The 22220-nt window shown below is 34.7% G+C and overlaps 1 protein-coding gene across 2 annotated transcripts in view; it reads right to left on the bottom strand.

Moving 5' to 3' along the window:
• Positions 1-20535, bottom strand: part of DCN (decorin) — a 39822-nt gene extending 19287 nt beyond the window's left edge. Inside the window, exons 1-3 of one of the 2 annotated variants that reach the window (XM_090273895.1) lie at positions 20358-20535; positions 16171-16426; positions 4326-4438 (exon numbers count right to left, since the gene is read on the bottom strand). In XM_090273895.1, the coding sequence (XP_090130021.1) occupies positions 4326-4438; positions 16171-16393 (336 nt within the window). In that variant the 5' untranslated portion in view covers positions 16394-16426; positions 20358-20535. Of the gene's footprint in view, positions 1-4325; positions 4439-16170; positions 16427-17217; positions 17361-20357 lie in introns of those variants that run through there. The other variant, XM_090273896.1, reaches the window with a different exon arrangement.
• Positions 20536-22220: the final 1685 nt, after the last annotated feature.

Genomic DNA, 22220 nt, shown 5'->3' with positions numbered 1-22220 from the left:
ATTGTCAAAGATGGTTAATGTTGGTTCCATACAGAGGGATACATATTTAAGAAAGCGTAGTTATAAAATAATAGGCAATGGCAAAATGTCGAGATGGGAAGAAGTTGACTAATTACCCTGGCTAATGATAAAGTCCAGCTACGAAAGAAAAAGTCAAAGGTAAACTCCAGGTGTTCTTCTGGAGATCAGCTAATGCAAAAAAGAAAAACAAGCAGAAATAGATTATCATTAGTTAGCTAAGAGGCTGAGAGAAGTTGAATTAGAAGAGAATGTTGCTTGGGGATAAGAAGTGCCTTCAGGGCCATTTAATCTAAAATTGAAGCACAGACTCAAAAATCAGGACAACCTACATCTTTGGTGACTAATGAAAGGTGTGACCAAGCTTGGGAGGTAGGGACACGTGATGAACATGATCAGGAGCCACAGAAATAGGGTAGAAGGGGGAGTAAAAGCATTTTCACCACCTTCATCCAAGAAAGTGATAAAAAGGTGCAAACTTTTGGTCATAAGAGAAACTACTCCGGATGTGTTGTAGAATGTAATGACTATAGTTAACACTACTGGATGGTATATTTGAAAGTGCTGAGAGAGTAAATCCTAAAATTTCTCATCATAATGAAAAAAGTTAATATCTGAGATAATGGATGTTAACCTATCTTATTGTAGTAATCATTTTTTAATATGTATAAGTCTATTCTTTATGGTATATACCTTAAAATTATACAGTAGTGTAGGTCCATTATATTTCAATACAGCTGAAAGAAAAAAAATAGAAACCTGAATTCATATGTTCAATTTTCTCTAAAGCCACTTACGTACAGCTTACTCTGTACCAGGTATTGTTTTAAGGGATTGTATGGTGGCTATCAAATTTACAGAAAATTATTAGTGCACAAATTCAAGCCAGACTGCTCCAAAGTTTGGATCTCAAGCTTTGTATCTTCTTGGCTCTGTGACTATGGGCAGGTAACTCAGTTTCTCTGTGCCTGAGTGGCCTAATCGGTACAAAGGGGTTATCAAGACTGCCTACTTCATAAGAATAGTTACAAGAATTAAGTGAGTTAATATACATAAGGTATTAAGAACAGTGCCTAGTATATAGTAACTGCTAAACATGTGTTTTTATAATTCAGTTTTTGACAATTTTTATTTTAAAATTTTCCTTACTATATTTTAAGCTTCAATTAAAAAAATACTGAATGTTGACATGGAATCTTCTATTATTTTATAAAATAAGTATGTAGTTTTTCCATGACTTAAAACTACTCAAAACATGTACCACTCATAATGGTCAGAGAGTTCTAAACTGATGAAATTATTGAGGGGAACAAAAAGACATTTTTCTGTTAAATCCTTTTAATTTTAACTCTTGCTAAATTTTCATTTGTCTCCTCACTTCTCATTCCAGTGAGGCTTTCCTGGCTGAAATTATAATGTTATTTGCATAATAACAAGGATGAAAATGATCATGAATGAAAGAGTAAGAGACAAATAGCTGTTTAACATCCTCTGAATAGTTGGAAGCTCTAATAAACAATCTCTCCTCTTCCAATGTATACTTTGAAGTAGAAAGAAAGAGACTACCCAGATGATAATTACCTAAAAAAATACTTAGAAGGAGATGTGGAAAAGAAAGAACACATTATTACAAATGCCAGATTTAATGAGAACATAGAAACTAGATACCTCTTATTTCAGGATATGAGGAATTTAAACAAACTGTTCAGATTATACATAAACACACTGGAAGTAGGGATTAGGGGAAAAGAATTTTCCCTTCTTAAAAACGTTGCTTTCTTGTGAAAATAAAATAAAGTTTTCAAAATGTTTTGGTTTATTGGAATTAATAATATTCAATTTTTATTATTACGATTTTTAGCTTATTCCAATGAGAGTTTAAACAGTCGTTGACCAACCTTGTTGGTAGCGTGGTAGGCACACTCCCAGTGAAACAATAACATGAAAGCAGAGAAGAGAGTGAGTTAGGGGCTCAGGCCCAGTAACCTGTCAGCAGAGAGGGATTCTATGGGGCCATGGTTTGAGATCCCTAGCTCAAGCCTTATCCTCCACTATTTTGGAGCCTGAATCTTTCACTCAAGCCAGTTTCTATTTTTATTTGTCAACTTCTTCTTTTCTCCTACATTTCATTTCCTCTTGCACAGAAAAAAAAACTTCTTTAAAATTTTGCTAATGTTCTGAGACTTCTTTGTCCCATATTTTCTCAAAACATTAACTGGTAACCTGATGTAACATGATGTCTGATTTTTCCCTTACTTGGTGCTCTTAACAATCACTACTGATATCATATTGTGCTTATAGAGTTGAACACTTCAATAGAATGACTAACAACTTTATAAGTGCTATTATTTTAATTAACTGTTCCATGGAGAATCTTAAAATCTTAAAGGAAAAAATCTACACTTCCCTTTAAAATTCTGGTATATTTTCTCCTAATGGAGAAATGTTTACTGCTTTTCTCATCTTGGGTGTCAGAAAGTTGATTACTACATCTTGCTTTCATTATATGAACTCTGAAGCATATTATGATCAATTTATTTTACTTTACATTACATTATTTCCATTGAACATATATTTCTTATTCTAATATACAGCAGCCAGACTATTTTTATATTTATATTTTACTAAGTATTGCTTATTCTTACTATATAACTCCTCAATTATTTTTTATAACAGTTAAAAGAAATAAATGAATGTGAAAATAGAGTTTTCTATGGTTATATTCTCAACCTTAAGAGTTCTATATTTATCTCCACAAATAGGTAACTGATCACTAGGCAATCCTCTACATTATTTGAAAATTCTAACTCTTTACATTGTATTTTTAATGTTGAACAAAAATCTTCATCCCTGTAATTCCACTCAACTGTCAATAGGACAATCCTGCCATCTTGTAGTTGAAGTAAGAAAATTTAATTTCTCTTCTCCAACGTGGTCCTTCAAATGTGTCACTCATGACCTTTATACATGTAATTTAGATATCCACATCTCCATCAAGTGTCCTATAATACATGGCTTCCATATTCTTTACCCCGAAGATGATCATTCTTTGAATGCTCAAAGGTTAATGTCCTTCCTAAAACTGTCTTATTCAGGACCAGACTCAGTATTGTAAGAGTGGCTTATCAGAGTAGAATACAGAGACAGTAATACTTTTTGTATTTATTTGGACATTGAAATCTGGCTTAGGAACACTAAATGTACAATGATATTTTGATGGGAAATCACAGGTAAAGAACTGGACTAAAGACAAATTTTATAAGGATTCTGATGCCCTTCGTGAACAGATAGTGCATTTACTCTTACAGAAGGTTACCTTAGCAAAGATTAAACCTATTTGATTAGGTTGGTCATTTCTCATTTTTAATGCACCTCTCTCAAATAGAGTTATATTCATTCTTTGCCCGTTTTGATCCTTCCCTATGTCCTGGGAAGCTGACCTCTGGTGACTTCATCACCCAAGATGCCTTTGTCCTCTGGCCGCCAGTTAGGTTTAACCATAGATGATACTAGCAGGAAATCAGGAGATAGGACTACATCTCCCCACCTCTCTCAGGGCTCTGGGACTCCCTAGTTCCTTGAGTAACTCACAAAACCTTGTTGGTCCTCATAGCCATTTGTAATTGGGCACTTTAGTAACATGTCTCCCCTGTGAAATATGTTTGAGAATGCCATCTCTTTTCTGCTGATACCTTGACTGGTACACTGGATGTGTTGTCATAAAGTGAAAATCAGAATAATAACCCAGATACAGATAAGAATTCAGTATGCAAAATCCAAAATACAAAGCAATATGTATATAGGCATATTATATTCCAAGATGGAATTATATTTACTAAATAAAATATAAATGATCACTCCTTTTTTCTTTTGGTGCCAGTCTATGAGCTTTTACAATGTTATTTGCACCTCATAGAATATAAATAAACAAAAACAAAAGAAACAAAGAAATAAAATAATACTGAAACCAGTCCATTTTTCACCACTGAAGTACAATATAAGTGCAAAGATAAAGACTTTCATTCATGAAATATGAGAGAGGTTAAGATTTAAAGTAGTTTTAAGAAAAAAACACTAATTATACATGCAGTATACGTAGAAACTTGGGCTGATTTTTAGGAGTTAGTTAATGACTATGATGCTTTGCTCCCCTATCACCTCCTAAGAAGATAATTGAATAAAAACTTACATGATCATTTATTACCATATAGTATTCCTGGCCTTACCTAAGTTTTGTTTTGAAAATACTTTGAGTTAGATCTTGTTACAACTCAAAAATTAAATAAGTAAATAAATAAAATGCTTACATGAAGATTCTTCAGGTTCTTAAAGTCCCCATCTTTGATTTCAGTTATTTTATTGTTTTGCAGGTCCAGCAGTGTAGTATCCGGGGGAAGATCTTTAGGCACTTTGTCAAGACCTAGCACGGGAATAAAAGCAATGTTTAGTCAGTGCAAAGGGACACATTACTACAGAATCACAAAGAATGTATTTACAATGAAATTACTCTTGCAATGATAGTTTTACAAGTACCATATTTTCTTCTAGGAATTATATTAGTTGTAGTTTAAAATATCTGCTTTACCTTTCCTAACCAAGTCAAAAATATTTTTTAGTAAGCAGAATATATTGTTTTTATTATGTAATTACTGTTCTTTATAAAAGAAAAATATATATTTTGCAAAGGGTGCGGCTCAAATAATTAGTACACAGTATATTTTTACCTCATTATTCTTGTTTTAAAAGTTATTCTTTTTATAGGTGTTAAGTCCAAGTTATTTGTAAATCTATACATTTTTACATAAATATTTTGTTAGTAGAGAATTGTTTTAGCCAAATCGTCACTTAACAATCCTTTCTATAAACCTGACTCTCTCACAGGTCTACATTTAAGATTAAAATTATATAAACATGCAACCATGTTGTTACATCAATAACTTAAAAATTTATTCAAACTTTTGGGAGTTCTTTCTGTTCTAATTGGAATACCAAAACAATATCAATTTTAGTTGATATTTCATAACTAATGGATATGTGGCTAATTAGAATAAATGAACTAAAATCATCAGTTTCTAAAATTTTTTATATGAAGCATTTCTTTCACACTTTAAATTTTGGTCTAAATAACTGAGTTGTGGTTTTAGTTTATAAATGTAAAAACGTTGAATAAAATATATTCTTTGGTATCAAAACATATTTTTTCAACTAGATATATAAGGATAAGCTGTTCTTATTCAAAGGTATGGCATTTAAACTAAATCACCATTTTGAATGTTAATGGAGAAAAATGTTAAATTATATATTTATTTGTCTTCTATTTATTTTGTTCCATATTGATGAAGAATATAAGTCAAATTTTGAGATTCTACAATATTAACTTAAACTCATATGATTGTTTCTGCATTTTAAAATTGTATAACATAAATCAGAAATGTTTTTCAACCTTTCCATCATATCTGAAACATGAAGTACTGAACATCATGCTTTTGTGTATTCAACAAAGCTTTATTGAATACCTCCTAAACACCATCAATTTATTAGGCCCTGGGGATAGAGCAGGAACAAGAGAAAAATTGTCCACATGATCATGGAAAATATAATTCAATGTATAGTTTTCAGTTTTAGAAAAGGTTGCAAAAGGGCATATAATAACTGCTATGTTGGGAAGAAGGTATATTTCCAATTTTGAGTTTTAGGTAGTGCATACTGGTCAGTTATCATGGTAGCCATATTTTATCTTCATGTCTTCCATGAAAATTACAGAAAATGTATGTGAAATCAGCTGCTCTGAAAAAAGCCTAGTTCCCAATTTATCGATCAACGATTGTTTTAAATGTGAATATTAAAATACAGGTGATTCTAAACATGCATAAATTATATTCTAAGAACGCCCAGCAACAGTTCACAGAGAAATGACAAGACTGAACTGTTTTCAGTGATAAACAGCAAACCACCAGAACTGCCAGCCACCTTGTGGGAGGATTATTCAACTCCACTATGCTGTGATCAGTGCCATTTTCAGAAATGTCAGCTTGCTGATTTCATGCAATTAGGAGTGGTAGACTTCTGCCAAATCTTTGATAATTAGTGTTCTCCAACCAAGAAAAGGCATATTTCCTTTCATTTGAACAAAAGTTACTGCCTACATTTCATCACTACTCCATAGGCATCTTTGTCAAAGTCTTAATTTCTACCCATGCTTACTTTTATATGTTGTTGGACTTAAATTTTAGTGGCTCTCTTAACATTTGTTCAATGCAAAGTGCTACTAGTTTTCAGATGTGAAGAGAAAAAATGATATATTTGAATGGCTGACAATTTTGATTATGTTGTCATACTAGATTTTACAAAAACATGAAATGCTTGGGATAAATTAAATACTTTTGTTTTCCTGACAACTTATAAAAACATCTTTAAGCTTGTGATTTTTGTAGTTCAGTCCTTAAAAAGTCATTTTAATGATTAAAATCATAATCCTAGAGTCCTCTCTGAAATACTAGTAAATTCCTATCTATTTGGGGGATTTTACATATCACTATTTTATTATTAAAACTTTATGTAGCTTTATAGTTTATAAAAAGTAACAATACAATATGTTATCTTACTGATCTATCAACAATTGAGATAGGCAAGGCAGTATGAGCATTTCATTTTTCCAGAAGACTTTTAGAAAGGTTTAACGACATGAACAAGTTCATATAGCCAGGAACGGCAAAAATGCAAACCAGAAAGAGAATTCTACTGGTTTCCAATGTGATGTTTTTTCTGTCCTACCTATGTGTACCCCAACAGAAATTGTTCTGATAGTAGACTCAGTAACATGCTGTATGTTTAAGGGCCAGAGAGGGCATTGGAGTGTTAGGTAACCAGCTTGCTAGACATCCATGGGCAGAGTATGACGGGGAAATTATGCCAGTTATGAGTTCTTAGAATGTCACAACGGGAAGGACAATTAACTATCAGTTAGTCTAGGGTTCCTGTTCCCAAATCCTGATCAGGTACACTCTATAATGAGGTTCTTACCAGTCTATATCAAAATCATAAAAAAATGAGGGCAATCTGGTTAATTTTAATATAAATTATTACATACATACACACACACACACACAAACAGAGGCATGAACAAACACACTGTTATTGTTTTAAATCGTCGGCAGCCATCCGTCTCGAGAGACGATGGTGTAGCTTCTTAAGAGTCTATCTGCACCGCCGAGAATGGCTGTGCAGTCCGACTCGGGAGTGACACGGTATCTGTCTCCTCCGTGTTAAATCGACATCTTGCGATGACGCTGGAGTGTCCTCTCCAGTGAAGCTGAAGCTACAGAGCCTGGGCAGGGTGATATGGAGGGTCTGCTGTTGCCCATGCAGCAGACCCCCCCTCTCTTCGCAGCTGAAGGGTCCAAGGGAAAGACGGAGTCAATACAGCTTGGCTTCAGGTGCGCCGCAGGAGTTGCCGGTGTTGACTACAACGTCAAACCGCCTTAGGGACTCCGGCTCCGGATTTTCTGTCGGGGTTTACTCCCTTAGCCTTTCCCCTGAAGAGGTATGCCGCAAGGCAGCGGAGGTTTTTTGGAGTCAGAGTTTTCCTTCTCTGTTTTAAATATGCCTTCTTTAAAAACATGATTCTAATAGTACATGACAGGTTGTTGCAATTTCGTTGGATTTTTGACTTTAATAAAAAATTAACTTGTTCAACATTCAAGAAAACTTTATTTGTCCCAGGAATCAGGGAACTTCTAAGCTAGTCCAACAATCTCTTTCTATAGGTAAAAAAAACAAAAACCCAATGACATTAAATGGCTTATCTGAGGTGCCTCATAGCTAAACTAGACCAAGACTAAGATGGTATGTGCCCTCACTCTTGAACAACCCAATATGCCATTTATGCACATAAATATTCTGAATGTTTTTAAAGATGCTGATCAATGATGTCTCTTGAACATACTATGCTTATCCCTGGCTACCCATTTTCTTTTTCATATAAGGTATGTGTATGGAATATGCCACCTACTCATTTCCTTTTACCTCCCTTCTAACAATCCTTTGAAGCCTACTCATTTTCCTCCCTTATAATATTCATCCTAACCAACCCAGATAATGATGACCCCCCACCCTCCAAACTCCTTATGTATAAGCTTCTGATGTAGTACTTCATTTGAGATTTCTTTCTTTTCTGAAAGTTCTGGTTAGGCAGGGACAAACGATTATTTTTCATCAGAGCTTTGATCTTATCGCTTTACACACAGGAGGCAGATTTTTGACTGATTAATTTTAAAATCATAGCCTGCCCTGCTCTCCTTTGGTCAACATTTCAGGACATGGTTTCAAAGGCTTTTCTGCTAATGTTTTGTTATAATTATCTCTTCCCATCCTGCTTTCATGAGGGTTCTTATTTTTCCTCAGAAGTATTCGGATACAACTGGCTATAATAATCATATTTTTCCTTCTGGTTCTTGGTTGTCCAAGAACATTTTAGAAATAAATGCTACTATCAAAGATATCACCCCCAATATCTGCACCTGAAAATTGCTCTCGCCTTCTTATGTGTGGATGTATTTGCGAGGCAACTGTTGTCACATGCGTGTGTAAAGAAGACTGCCTTTCTGTCCCACATGCCGACTGATTCTGTGATAAGTTTCTTTGCATGACCTGTATTTCTCAGATTCCTTGTGGGGAGGGATTGATTATAGCATTTGGAGGAAGAAACAGATCTTCAGTTATGAATTAGTATTGTCAAAAATAAAGAAACAAGCAAGCAAATAAACAATTAATCCTGGATCTGGTTATGCCTCAAGATGTAAGTCCCAATTTACAAAAAATACAGACATCAGAGGAACATGCTAAATCTACTAAAAAAATGGATTCAACAAAATCCCAATTTCTTCAACAAATAAACTGCATGAAAAAAATGAAGAAATACTGGCAAAAATATAGTTTAAAAGAAACATAAGAACTATTTAAATAAGCTACAGAGCCTGGGCAGGGTGATATGGAGGGTCTGCTGTTGCCCATGCAGCAGACCCCCCCTCTCTTCGCAGCTGAAGGATCCAAGGGAAAGACGGAGTCAATACAGCTTGGCTTCAGGTGCGCCGCAGGAGTTGCCGGTGTTGACTACAACGTCAAACCGCCTTAGGGACTCCGGCTCCGGATTTTCTGTCGGGGTTTACTCCCTTAACCTTTCCCCTGAAGAGGTATGCCGCAAGGCAGCGGAGGTTTTTTGGAGTCAGAGTTTTCCTTCTCTGATGTGCCCTGACTGGAAGATCGAACCAGCGACACTTAGCTCGCAGGCCGAGGCTCAATCCACTGAGCTAAACCAGCCAGGGCACATGGTCTATATAATCCTACTTTAATAGTGGGAAATTCTCTACTCTTTTGCAAATCTGTCAAGTATCAGTCTTTGTTTACATTAGGATATATAATCTAAGTGACTGTGTAGATAATTGCATTTTTCAATGATGATATTAATCGTATCTACCATCCAATATGCTCTTACTCAATACAAACTCCCCGCTTAAGAAATGGAGTCCAATTCCCCTCCCTTCGAATCTGGCCTGGCCTCCTAATGACTTAATTAACATATATGGTGGAAATGACTCAGCCTGACTTTTGAGGCTAGGTCAGACAAGGCTACACAGCTCATATCCAGTTCTTCTGGAAGGCTTGCTCTGGGGGCAGCCAAAGGTTATGTAACAAAGAATTCTGTCTATGCTTAGATCACCACGCTGGAGACGCCACCTGAGGCACTCCAGATGATGGAGAGCAGAACTCTCAGGCGACAGCCACACCAGCTGCTAGTCATGAAACTGAGCTGCCTTTCTTGGGTGTCTAGCTTAGGCTAGTGACCACACAGTTATTGCCACAGCCAATACATGCCTACAGATGCATGAGAGACCCCAAGTGAGAGCTCTGCTCAATATTCCTGTACCTAAAATCATAAATAAAATTACATTTTTAAGTTGCCAAGTTTTGAGGTAATATTTATTCAGCAACAGTAATAGGAACAGAATGGTTACCTAAATTTAATTATTTTCAATGAGCATACCTAAATTTTTCATTAAACTGGTTATTTCTAAGGCTTTTCTGGATTATTTATTTGCTCTCCCAAATTCTGTAAAAGAAACTTTATCTTCTTTAAAATAGGGTTATTTATTAAAGTAAATAAAATTCTACTTAAGATGTTAGCAGAAAATTATTTCTGAAATAAAGGCTTATTAGTAAAAAAAAAAAATTATTTTTTTCTCTCATTGTCCCAGTGATGAATAGCATTGTCCTGTTAGCCAATGTCAGCAATCTGCTAAATACCATGTTGGACAAAGGCCATGCTTTTTTCCCCCTCTGCCTTGTGGCAGGGATCCAAACTCCCCTATTTATCCTTACATATTTCCAACAATATTTTTTGTAATTCTGTCTTCAGTTTAATAATTTGGATAATGGTGATATATTTCAGTTTTTGGCATATAACCGAAACAATATGTAGACATCCAGCCTCATCAAAATACTTTTTGCTCAAGGCATGCATGTTTCCCTTTCCCTCTTAAAAATGGCAATTTGACTATAGTGCTAGTCAGATCAGTTTTGAGAAATAGAAGATGCCCCCTTTAATTAGGTTGTTTTTCCAAATAAACTCAAGGGAGACTTAAGCTTCTTTCTGAGGTCATCCTCAAAGAGAATAAGAAGGGGTGAACCACAGCTCCATGACAATTAATTCCCAGTCAGACCTGTTGCCTCCTATTTCCAGCTTTACAGTCAAGAATATTGTAGAAGTGTGCACTCATTCCATTAACTAAGCCTGCATTTGTTCATTTATTCATTCACCAAGTGTTTATTAATGTATGAGAGACTTAGTATAAGGCATTTAGTTGAGTAGAGGGTCTACAAAGCTAAATTACTGCCATGCTTCTCTTCTGGTAGAGAAAGCAGATTTTTAAACAGGAAGAAAAGAGATAGTGAATGATAAATATTATATATAATTGATTGTTAAATAATAATCAAGGCAAATGTGTATTACAATGAAAACACAGAAGCTGACAAGCTCAGAAGTTGCCTCAAAACAATCCACAGTAGAAGTTAAGAGTTAATTTAATCTTGAGTATTATAGTGTAACTGCTATAAGGCTTCCTCCTTTAATAAAGACTAAAGTGCAAACTAGTTTAACTCACCCTTATTTTCAAGGAAATATGTAATCAATCTTGCTGCTCTTTTGAGGGGCAATATTAAAATTAAAAGGTCTCTGCATTTCCTCTTTACCCTGGGGAGCTGAGATTCTGGCTAACCTGTTCCCATCTCCTGTCTTCTGGAGCCAGTCATGGTCTTACAGAGGAGAACGCATCACAGCTGCAGTCTAACAAAATGCCTTGATCCTGCACAGCTGCCTCTCTCCCCTCCTGGGTCCAAGAAGGAAACCAAGGATGTGTCAGTTCTCAGTAAGGTCAAGGAGACAGAAGCTTCCTCTGGCTCTCTCTAAGTCCTCTCTTCCTGCCTCTCCTCTTTAACCCTTTGAGTCAGGAGCCTTGGTTATCTGGGCTACTCCTGGGCATTCCTCTTGCTTCATCTGTGGGAACCCACTGGGCATGCTCTGTGCACAGCGTCTTTCCTATACTACATCTTGGATTCAGCCCCGCATCCTTGCTTCTACAGAGCTAGCGATCCAGCATGAAAGCATCTGAGCTTCCGGCATTCTCTCTACTCCTCTACAAAATAGCCCTAATCTATTGTACTGCGTTGATGTCATGGAAGACTAATAGTTTGGCTCATATACAAGGTTTGCTTCCGGTACACGAATTTTCCCAGACAAGAAACAAGCTGTCCTATAGTATGTCCCAAGCTGTCACTGCTCACAACATTTTCAACAGTTGAGAAAAATGATTAAGAAGAGCTAACTCTTTGCACTTTAAAGGGTTATGCATTTTTTCCTGAGTTTTTATTTTTTTTAATTAAAATACCCTTTGCAATATGAGGTACACTGTAAGAACAGTATTTACTTGTAATGATTTTACATAGCAAAATAAAACCTTCTATCTTCTGTCATTATTTCTGCAGGACTAAGTATGTGTATGTGAATCATTTATGATTATAAAATAGCTTGGTGCCTCGTTGTTCTTCACTCAACCAAATCCATTTTGTTCAAATGAATATTGAGTGTTTGGAGGACACTGAATTGTTTGATAATCGCATAATTTTCTAATTTATTCATTACATTGGAGGTGATGTGGTCCATATCAGAAATAGCCTTTATTATTAGCCAACTTTGTCTGAAATGGTAATTTGAATGTAACAGTTATTATGGTAAACATTTTTAAAATTTTATTCTTACCTAACGAGATATAGTCCCATTTATCAAATGGGAAAACAGATTTTGAAAGTTTCAAAGTTACAGGTAGTAAATGGTAAAACAGGACTTGAGTTCATAGTGTTGAACTGCGTAACCCAAGTTCTTTTCCATTATTAAATAAGTTAAAAAGATATTTCAATTTTTGAATCTTGTTTATAACAAGTTTATCAAGAACTATTACTTTAAATTGAATGAATAGTCAAAAAACAATGCTTATGCTTATTTCATCTGTCAGCATTGACCTGCCTTTTATCAAAAAAATGAAAATTGTGACCAAATAATGTCAATTGGATAGTTGATCCAAAGATGAATGGCTAATTCAAGGGTACACAAGTAAGGGGGACTGTCTTCCTTCAAGAAACTAATTACATAAAACAAAGCAGCCAGTCACAGGATCAATATTAGGACATTTGGACTTTTTTTTTTTTTTTGAGATTTGATAATGAGTTAAAATGTGAGTTTATTATTTTAAAGTAACCCACAGATTTCTGAATTTGCTTTTCCTACACTTATTTTTATATTGTTATTTTTTACAAATGCTGTAATTAGGAGTGAATTGTTTTAAGTTTTAATAGGATAGACAAAGAAAGAAGATATAGACCTCATAAAAAAATCTGGCTCAAATTACAAGCTAAATTGCAACACTTTCAGCCAAACCAATTTGGCCAATGTCTATGGAGAATTCGTTACTTCCTCCAAGAGATTAAGATACATGTTTACTTTCTCAATATGTCATGCTCTAGGAAAATATACTATAATGCAGTTCTGATAAACTATAACTAGAAACCCAAATAGTCAATGTATCTTCCTGAAGGTCCCAAATTTTCCTGTAGAGTGATTATTTAATTCTAATGTCTCAGTTTTTACTTCTTAGCTTTGAAAAAAATTGTTTACTTCTTAGCTTTAAAAGTACTGTTTAAAAGCTGATGTTGTTTAACTTTGTCAGAAATCACTCAGTGACAAATACAGTAAAACATTTCAAATAAAAAAATGTTTGTTTATACTGAACGTTGTTTAGATAAGTTGACAATGGATTTTGTCCTTTAATGTTGTAGCTTCTCACTGCTAATTAAAAGCTATGCCAAGAATAATCCTGAAGAAAACATTAGCCTTTGATACAGATAAGCACTTACAATTCTTATCCCAATGCGAACAGCATGTTTTTCTTTATTATAATACAAACTTTGTGTTCATTTCACTAGAGAACTTAAAACTGAATTGCCTTTAGTATGAGTGAGTTTGCCCATTTCTTCTTCCTTGCTTTTTTTCTACTTTTACTCCATAGTCATCACAGAGAAAAAATGTTTTGAGCCCCTACTCTGAGACAGGTACCTCAGACATAGAATGAGCTTTCTAAGACTGACTGTGATTTTTCTGCAGATAAATTTATCAAGGCTCTACACAGCTTGCCAAAATCGTAAAGTGAGCAGGAATTAGATAGTAGTTGAAAATGTGAATAGGGTGTTTTTTATAGGCAAGTAGACATGGATGCTCTTCCTTTTAAGAAATGCATTTTCTGTACTTTGTAACTCATGTGCAATAAATGTCTTACCACTATGCTGTGCACATGAAACTAATGTAATATTGAACATTAATTGTAATTAAAAAATAAAATAAAAGAAATATATTTTCTTAGAAATATCTGACCAACATTTTTGATAACATATTTAAATATTTAAATATCTAAGTAATACAGACTAAAAGTAACTTGGATGAACCCATTGCTTATTCGAGCTCAGTTCTCTTAGTTAAATATGGTTCCCCAAAACAGATCATTATTACAATTTTAGCAAAAATATTTTCCTGAGTCAGTAAAACTATGTAAAATAAAGGAATGATGTATACTCTGGGACCTTAGAAATAAGATAACATAGAGAACATTCTCATCTTAAAATAACACAATAAACAAAATAACAACCACAAAACTGTCATGAAAAACACCAAGTCAACAAACCTTGATGTTTCTTTTCTAACACTACACTTTTCCGTTTAGTTTTGAGCAATAGGCTTGGGTCTTTTTCATGCTAGACAATTGGAGAACTGTTTCAATGATTTTATCAGAGTCAAGCTTTATGGGCCATTTATCATGCAAGCAGAGTAAAACTATATTTATGGAAAAATAAAACTTAAGTGAAGGGATTGGACAAGTCTTCGTTCCTTTCGTTGCTGATAACATGTGGTGGGAGTAGTCATGAAGTCTTCTAGCCTTGTTCAGAGGCAGAGTGAAGTTTAACTTGCATCAGTTTTCTTGGGAACTCAGCCATTTTAGTAACTTCCGAAAAAGTTTACCACCAGTATATCCATCAAATGGCGATTCCTTTGTTCAGAGTTTCAACCTCATTGTTTTTTCTGCCTAAACCTGTAATTCACATAATCTCGAGATGCTTATAAATGTTTCTTTTGAATTTGATAGTAATCTAATCTCCCCTATAGCAATATACAAATAAAAAAAAAGAATAATCCTCACCAGTAGAATACCAGACTCTCCAGAACAGGGACCATATCTGTCTTTCTCATTCCTTTCTCCCCAGGGCCCAGAAAATATCTGACCCATTATGGGCTCCTGATATATTTGATAAATGAATGAATGGATAAATCCAGTGGACTTATCCTATAGTCTTTTTACAGCCTTTCTATATAATTTGTATACACTTATTTGGGTTTCAAATAGCTATGCAATGTATGTCAGTATTGAAGAAGCTAGTGTTTGGTTTTCAGTTATTATTTAACATGTTTTATGTTTCCATGGGTCTCTATGTAGTTTATTTCAACTGTAGAAGGTAATGGCAATTTTTTCCTGTGAAATGCTGCTGGGAAGCATGTTTTGAATGAATATAGGGTTTCAGAAAAATGTCCCACTATGCTATTATGGGTTTCTTCCATGAGGAAACGCACCATGGTAGAGTCATTCATTGGGAAGTTTTTTCTTCCCATTAACAAAATGTAACAAAAGAAAAAGAGGAATGTGAATCAGCTGCCATGTAAACCTTGTAAACTAAATGTATTCCCTTTTGACCCATGTGCTGGGATTTCTAAACTTCTATAGATTTATCTTCAGAGTGTATTGCTCTTGCAATTCCCAGGCCAAATTTTTCTTGAAAGATGATAAATCAAACTGTATTTGGCTAAAGATATGTGCTCTGACATTATATTGATTATTTACACTATACCCTACTTATAAAGATTTAGTTTGAAACTTTCTAAAGGATATAAACAGCTAGAATATAAAATACCAACAATAAAGGCAAATATAAGACTTAGAGATTAAGAGAGTACTCTGGTATTTGAAAGATTTTTTTTTTCAAAGTTCACTTGTTTTGCTTCTGATAAGTCTGCATACTTTCCAGTTTAGTAATGTTCGAACTCTGTTTTGGACTAAGCCAAGAATAGAGAGATTGCCCAGGTTTTCTTAATATCTAAGGCTTCATTAAAAAAAAAATCATCAAATTAAAACAAACCATCACTCTGGAATCACAGAACATAAAATATTGTTTTGCTTAAAATTTTATTTTATAGAAGGGGGGCCATGAATTTTTTATTATTTTTTTAAATAGTGGCTTGTCCAAGATTGCAAAGTGATGGAGCTGTGACTTACAGGAAAAAAAAAAAAAAAGAAAAGAAAAGAAAGAAAGCAAAAGAAAAAGTCTCTTAACCTTTAAGCCATTTCTTTCTATCCTACTTTGCTTCCTTTACTTCTCATTAGGTGGCACTGTGGCTCACACGTGGAAATGCAGAGATTAAAACTGAAAGTGCTAACCTCCCAGGCAGCCATTCCCAGAACATAACGAACAAGGTAGGTAAGAGAGCTGCCCTCCACTCACCCAAATCAGAACACTGGACAACTCGAAGATGGCACTGACAGCGGAAGGGACACACTGGTCCCAAAGGCTCTAGCCCAGGAGCATCAAAAAAGCGATCATCTGGGCCTGTCCCAGAAGCCTCATCTGCTACCAAGAGGTCATAAATGTCAAATATGCTTCGCTGCTGAAATGGCCCAGCCCAGGAAACTTGAGCAAGCAGGAGGAAGATGATAGTTGCCTTCATAATTTATTTCATGTATCTTCACAACCAAGGGACCTAGGAAACAAACCAAAGGTTTAGAAGAGTAGCCTTGCCTAGTTTATAATACCCCACAGCAGATGAGAATAGAGACTAGAGAAAAGTTATACATATAAAACATATATATAAAAAAATGTATTGTTAATTTATTGTTAGGAAGCAAAGTATTAGAAATGTATTTAAAAGATAATAAAATGCATTAGAGACTAATTTTCATGGCTATTTACTTATGAAGAAAAATGTATCATTTAAATTGGCTTGTTTTCAGTTTCGTGTCTGAATTAAGACAACGCATTATATATTCACACCATTTACAAAATTGTTAGGGATAATTCATACTGAACATTTTCAGTGCTCACTCAAAACAAGCCATGTCACAGTCAGATAAGTTCTGTCTATACACCTGAGAGCTCTCTGCTTCCTGCTTCAGAAATATCTTTGGAAGCCAAGCTCATCTCACCATCTTACTGTTATTTATCCTGGTCCACGCCCTTCTCATCTCCTGAAACTATGGTTAAAGTCACCAACTGGTATGTGCCTTGAATATTCTCTCTACACCAGGCTGTCTTCCACTCTGCTGCCCAAGTCATCTTCTAAAAATGCAATTTAATTATATTCCTCTTCTACTGGAAACCCTTTGTAACCTCCATGACTTGCCAATAAAGTCTACATCCCCTGTGGTGCCTGTAAGGCCATTCATAATTTGGTGCCAACTGATAATCTAGTCACATTTCTCTCCATTTTCTCTTCACTCCCAGCCCCCACCTCAACCCTGACCCTCGAAACTAATTATCATTTAAAGTACCTACCTTGTAAGAGTGTTGTAAAGATTAAAGGAGATAATGGCCTCCCCTGGACTTCCCCTGACTTATCCAGTCAGGACACTGCTTTCTCCTTCTTCTGTGCTCCCAATGCTTGTTGCTCTTACCTCTTTTAAAGAACTTACCACATTATATTGTAATTTGTTTTGCGTGCTTGGTCTCCCCTCCCCAACCGCCCTCCCCCCCACTGGAAGATGTACTCCTTCAGGGCGTGCCTTATTATTCTTTGTTTTGTACCCAGCCTTGCACAATATTTTTGCACATAAATGACTCAATTAATCATCAGTTCATTAACGCAAGTTATTTAGTTTGTGCTAAGCAACCATTCAGTCTGATTTTTTTAAACACAAATTATCTATCTTCCAATATCAAATTTGTAGCATAAGAAAGATATTGAGTTGACTACGTCAACTTGGTATAAACAAGATTCACTTAAAAAAAATTCTATTGGATAGTTTCTCAAACTGATCATTTAAAATGAACCGATAAACACATATGAAAAATCTTAACTGATTTTTATATGACATATATTATTTTGCGTTACTTATATGGCTATTTGTAAACAAACAAAAGGTACACTTTTGACAAATCCATACAATATTTATCAATTCATTCCTTAAGCACTTAAATACATCTGTGTTGCTAAATTGGTGTTTAGTTGGCTGAAGTGAGATAAAATTGACTAACTAAATCTTAATAAATCTGAATAACAAAAATTAGCTGATCGTGTAAAGAGCAAGGAGCCTATTTTTGAGTTGATATAGTTCAAAACCACATTGAAACTGTTCCCAAAACACATTGCAGATGTTATCTCTAGTCTAATCATCTCTATTTTAAATTTTACATGTATAAGAATCCAAATTAAAGCTGCACATTTATGCATAGAATTAAATCATTGATTGGATTCATTATCCAATTGTAGCGTAAGCAAAAACAAATATATACACACACATATATATACACATATATATGTGTGTACGTATATATATATTTGTATGCACTAACCCTATGTATCTTCTGGAAATTTTTGACTAGATCCACTAGAAAGAGAATTAATATTTTTCAATTTTTATAATTTTGTGTCTTAGTTTATATTTATTACTGAAGTATATTTAATGTAGCACATGTACAATATGGACTTGTAGATTTTATTTTAAAAGTACTACTAAGATTATTATTCACACTGCCCCTTTAAGTTCAGTATCAGGTTTTCCCTAGGAGCACATTCCCACTCAGTTATACTGCATTGCCTTTTAAGGGAGACCCTATTGTTTTGGCAGTGTTTTCTTGGATTGGATCTAAGGGAAGGGTTTTCTGTCTGTTTCACATTAAAATGCAAAGTTTATGGTTTACCACAAGTCTGCTAGCCTTGCATATTTAATGTCTCACAATTTTAGAAGAAAAACGAAGCAAAGTAATTGCAGATTTAATGAATAGCAACAAGAAGTAATGCAGATGTCACGTTTTGATCTTTTCTCCAGAACAGAAAGTGCCTGGTTATTTCACTAACCCACAAAAGGAAATGTTGAGCATAAGTTCAAGGAAATATTATTATTTATATTTATTCACTATTGTTAAAATGGTGCAAATTCTCTACACAAATTGTTTTGGGGTGAAGCTGAATGCAAACAGGCAGCTTATAGGTGCCATTTCTTCAGTGTGTGCATGTGTGTGTGCATTTTAACCCTGATTGTTCTAGGGAATAATACTAACATGTCCAGGAACTTGATACAGATTCTTCCACAAACTAGCTTCTTTTAAATTGGTGCCATAATACTTGAAGACTCAGCACCTTAAAACAATTAATGTGGGCAGTTGATACTAATGATTTCTTTAATCATCTCCTTCCTTCCTGAAGAAAGCAGAAAAATAAACAAAAAGCAACAATTGCCCATGTAAAGATCAGGCAGGCTATTACTGAGATGATAAAGACTTTTAAAATTTAATTAAACTGTTTTAAGTACTCTTAAATGTATGACTTTTTCCTAAATTCTAATTGCTAAGAATAATGTCACTACTTCACCAAAGCATAGTGCCATAGTTCATAAGGATTTTATCAAAAATAAAAATCTCTGGTCCTTAAGTTACTTCAGCCCATTAAATTAATTTTTTTTTCATTTGGATCAACATTTGTGTGATGTCATTTATGCCTTTGGAGTGACTTTAAATTTAACCCTCAAGAGAGAAGTGAAGCTATAATACAGAGCATAATTAAAAGCCCCCAGCACTACATGAATTTTAAAAGCCTCAATAATAATAGAAGTAACTTTTAAATAAACAATAAAACCATATATATCCATAAATAAAGGTTACTATAGAAAGCATTTGGTTCTTTTTCTGGTCAAAACAGCAATTGGAAGAAAAAAACCACAGGTATTTACATCACCAGGAGCCCACTTAACGAGTGGTCATCAGGTTACCCTGTTTTGCAATTAGAAAGAAAAATAACCTACACCCTCATTTCATAGGGAATGCATCTTATAATAAAATTTCATTTGTATTGAAAATATTAACAAGGTCTCTTCTTCACATTTAAGGAATTACATAGCTAAATCTGATAGTATTTTGTTAGGTCTTTAATCATCAGCATAAATCTTTTCAATGTTTATTTTCACCTCTCTGCTGATAATTTTTTTCTTTGCTAGATTGTAGAAATGTACACTAGACTGCTACAACTAATGACCAGAGTTCGCTTCTCTTAGGTTTTAAAAGTTCTTAAAATATACAAGAATTCAGGAAGGAACTAAATCCTTAAATATATAATGCAATATAATGTAACGACGAGTAATATGCTGGTCTAGAATACTTTTCTACAAATACCTTTAAAGAGCTATACACTTCGTTAGTACAAATACAAATATATAAATATAGTCATATTGTTAAGTCACAATTTTTAATAAACATCTTTTCTGCAAGAACAGAGAGAAAGAACTAAAACAATGCATTTAATCATTTAACCAAATATTTAACTTCCGTTTTCAACAATATTTTTTTTAATGCTGCAAAAACATTTTTAAAAGTTTAGCACAATTATTTTTTCTTTGCTTTTTCTCACCAAATAACCTCTCAACTTGGTCAAAGTTTTATTAGTCTGTAGCGGAGTTCAGGACAATTATTGAAAACCGTACCTTTTAATCCAGGGATTTGCCACAGGAGCCCTCAAAGTTGAGATGTAATTACACTAAATATTCGGCCCAAGTAAAAGAGTTTGCAGGTGTGGAAAGGAGGAGGGGGTAGGTGCTGCTCTGTGCCTGTCACTAGGTTGAAAATCTCCTGCTTCTACTCCATGGCCCAGATAAAAAATAAGGTTTCCCTCAATGAACACTACCCGGCTGACACCCACATTAGATCATATGGTAATGATATGTCTCTTGTATTGTAGCCAGAAACTTTATTGGCCTTTTTTTCTCCCCATTTGCTTTATTCCTTTTACATCTGCTTAAGATTCTAAACTGTTTATGTAGTATAGTGGAGGAACTTGACTTAAAATTTGTTTTATTGTGTCGATTCATCTCCCTAAAATATTGTAACTAAAGGGTTTGCTTCCCCACCCCCTACCTCACTCCACTACCCACCCTTTCTAGTCTTGTTTACAAGGAACACTTATTATACTTCTGAAAGGACAGTTTTTCTTGCTTTCTGGATCTGTAAGTCCAGCAAATGGAATGAAATGAATCTTGTAGTTATTTTCAATGTGGTTTGTGAAAATACATGAGCAGCCTCATGTGAAAATACTCATTTGAATACTTACTTGCCTTGGGCTGTTTGTGCAAATTCATGTACTATGCTATGCAGGTTTTCTATGCATTTCGAATGTGTTTCTAGTGTTCTGAAAGAAAGCCATGGTTTTATATGAAAAGCACATCATTTATTACTTTCATTATTCATAGTTTAAAATCTTTCTTGTTGTCTACCAGTTTTTTGTTTTTTTAAATAAGGCACACAGATACTAGAAGCTGGTCACAAATTTAGCCTGTATATGAAAACTTTTATTTTATAGACTACACTTTTATGTAATCTAGAACTTGGAAGAGGCAAAGTCTATGGCTCTTTCTAAATTTCAGTAATAGAAAAAAAGACAGTGCAAGTACAAGAAAAGCCATTTATTTAGCTACTGGAAGGCTTTTTTTTTTTTTTAAGTTTGTGTAATTCTCTTGCTGGATGCTGTTTAGTTCTGTCTGTCTGTCTCTCTGTTTTGACTTGTATTTTTATGCTCTGGCCCCCAAGGCTATTACCAGGTGGAAACTTGAAATCAACAGCTGTGAAACATGAGCAGATCCCCCTCCGTTCCCCACCCTCCCTCCTTCCCTCCTCTAGCCGGCTAAGGATACAGTTCCACAGCAAACACTCTTTTGCCTTGATGTAACTTCAAGGAATTAAATTCTTGAGTGGGTAACTAAAGGAGGGGAAATGTTATCAAACCCCCAATCCTTGCCTCCCTAATTTTAACAGGGTACCCCAGTACTCTTTTCCTTGCCATTTAATAACCACAAACCCAGTAATTCTGATGGTTTAGAAAAAGACAAGTAGTATTTTTCCCTAAACAATGGTGCAAATGATCCCCTTACCTGGATTAATTTTTCCTCTGATATTCTGTTGTATGACACAATCTATTTTTTAAAACATACAGTCGCTTCTTCATACTATAGTTATTTATGTACATGAATTACTCCAAGGGAGGAAGCACACCGTCCTCACATTTGTAGAACCTCTGCACCCAGCACAATCATGACATATAATAAATTCTCAAGAAACACTTTCAATGACTTCATAAAGACATTAAAAGCATTTGTTATGGACCACACCATGATTATTATTATTTTGCCCAGCCTTGGTCTGCTCCTCATCAAAACCCCACCCTGCCCTGGCTGGTGTGGTTCACTCGGTTGGAGCTTTGTCCCTTAAACCAAAATGTTGTGGGTTCGATTCCCAGTCAAGACACATGCCTGCATTGCAGGTTAAGTCCCCATTCAGGGAGACAACCAAAAAAT

The sequence above is a fragment of the Furipterus horrens genome, unplaced genomic scaffold (assembly GCF_987537825.1).
Source record: "Furipterus horrens unplaced genomic scaffold, mFurHor1.1.pri manual_scaffold_4, whole genome shotgun sequence".
Taxonomy (NCBI): domain Eukaryota; kingdom Metazoa; phylum Chordata; class Mammalia; order Chiroptera; family Furipteridae; genus Furipterus; species Furipterus horrens.
The sequence above is the reverse complement of the archived record's forward strand: the minus strand, read 5'-3'. Positions and strand labels throughout refer to the sequence as shown.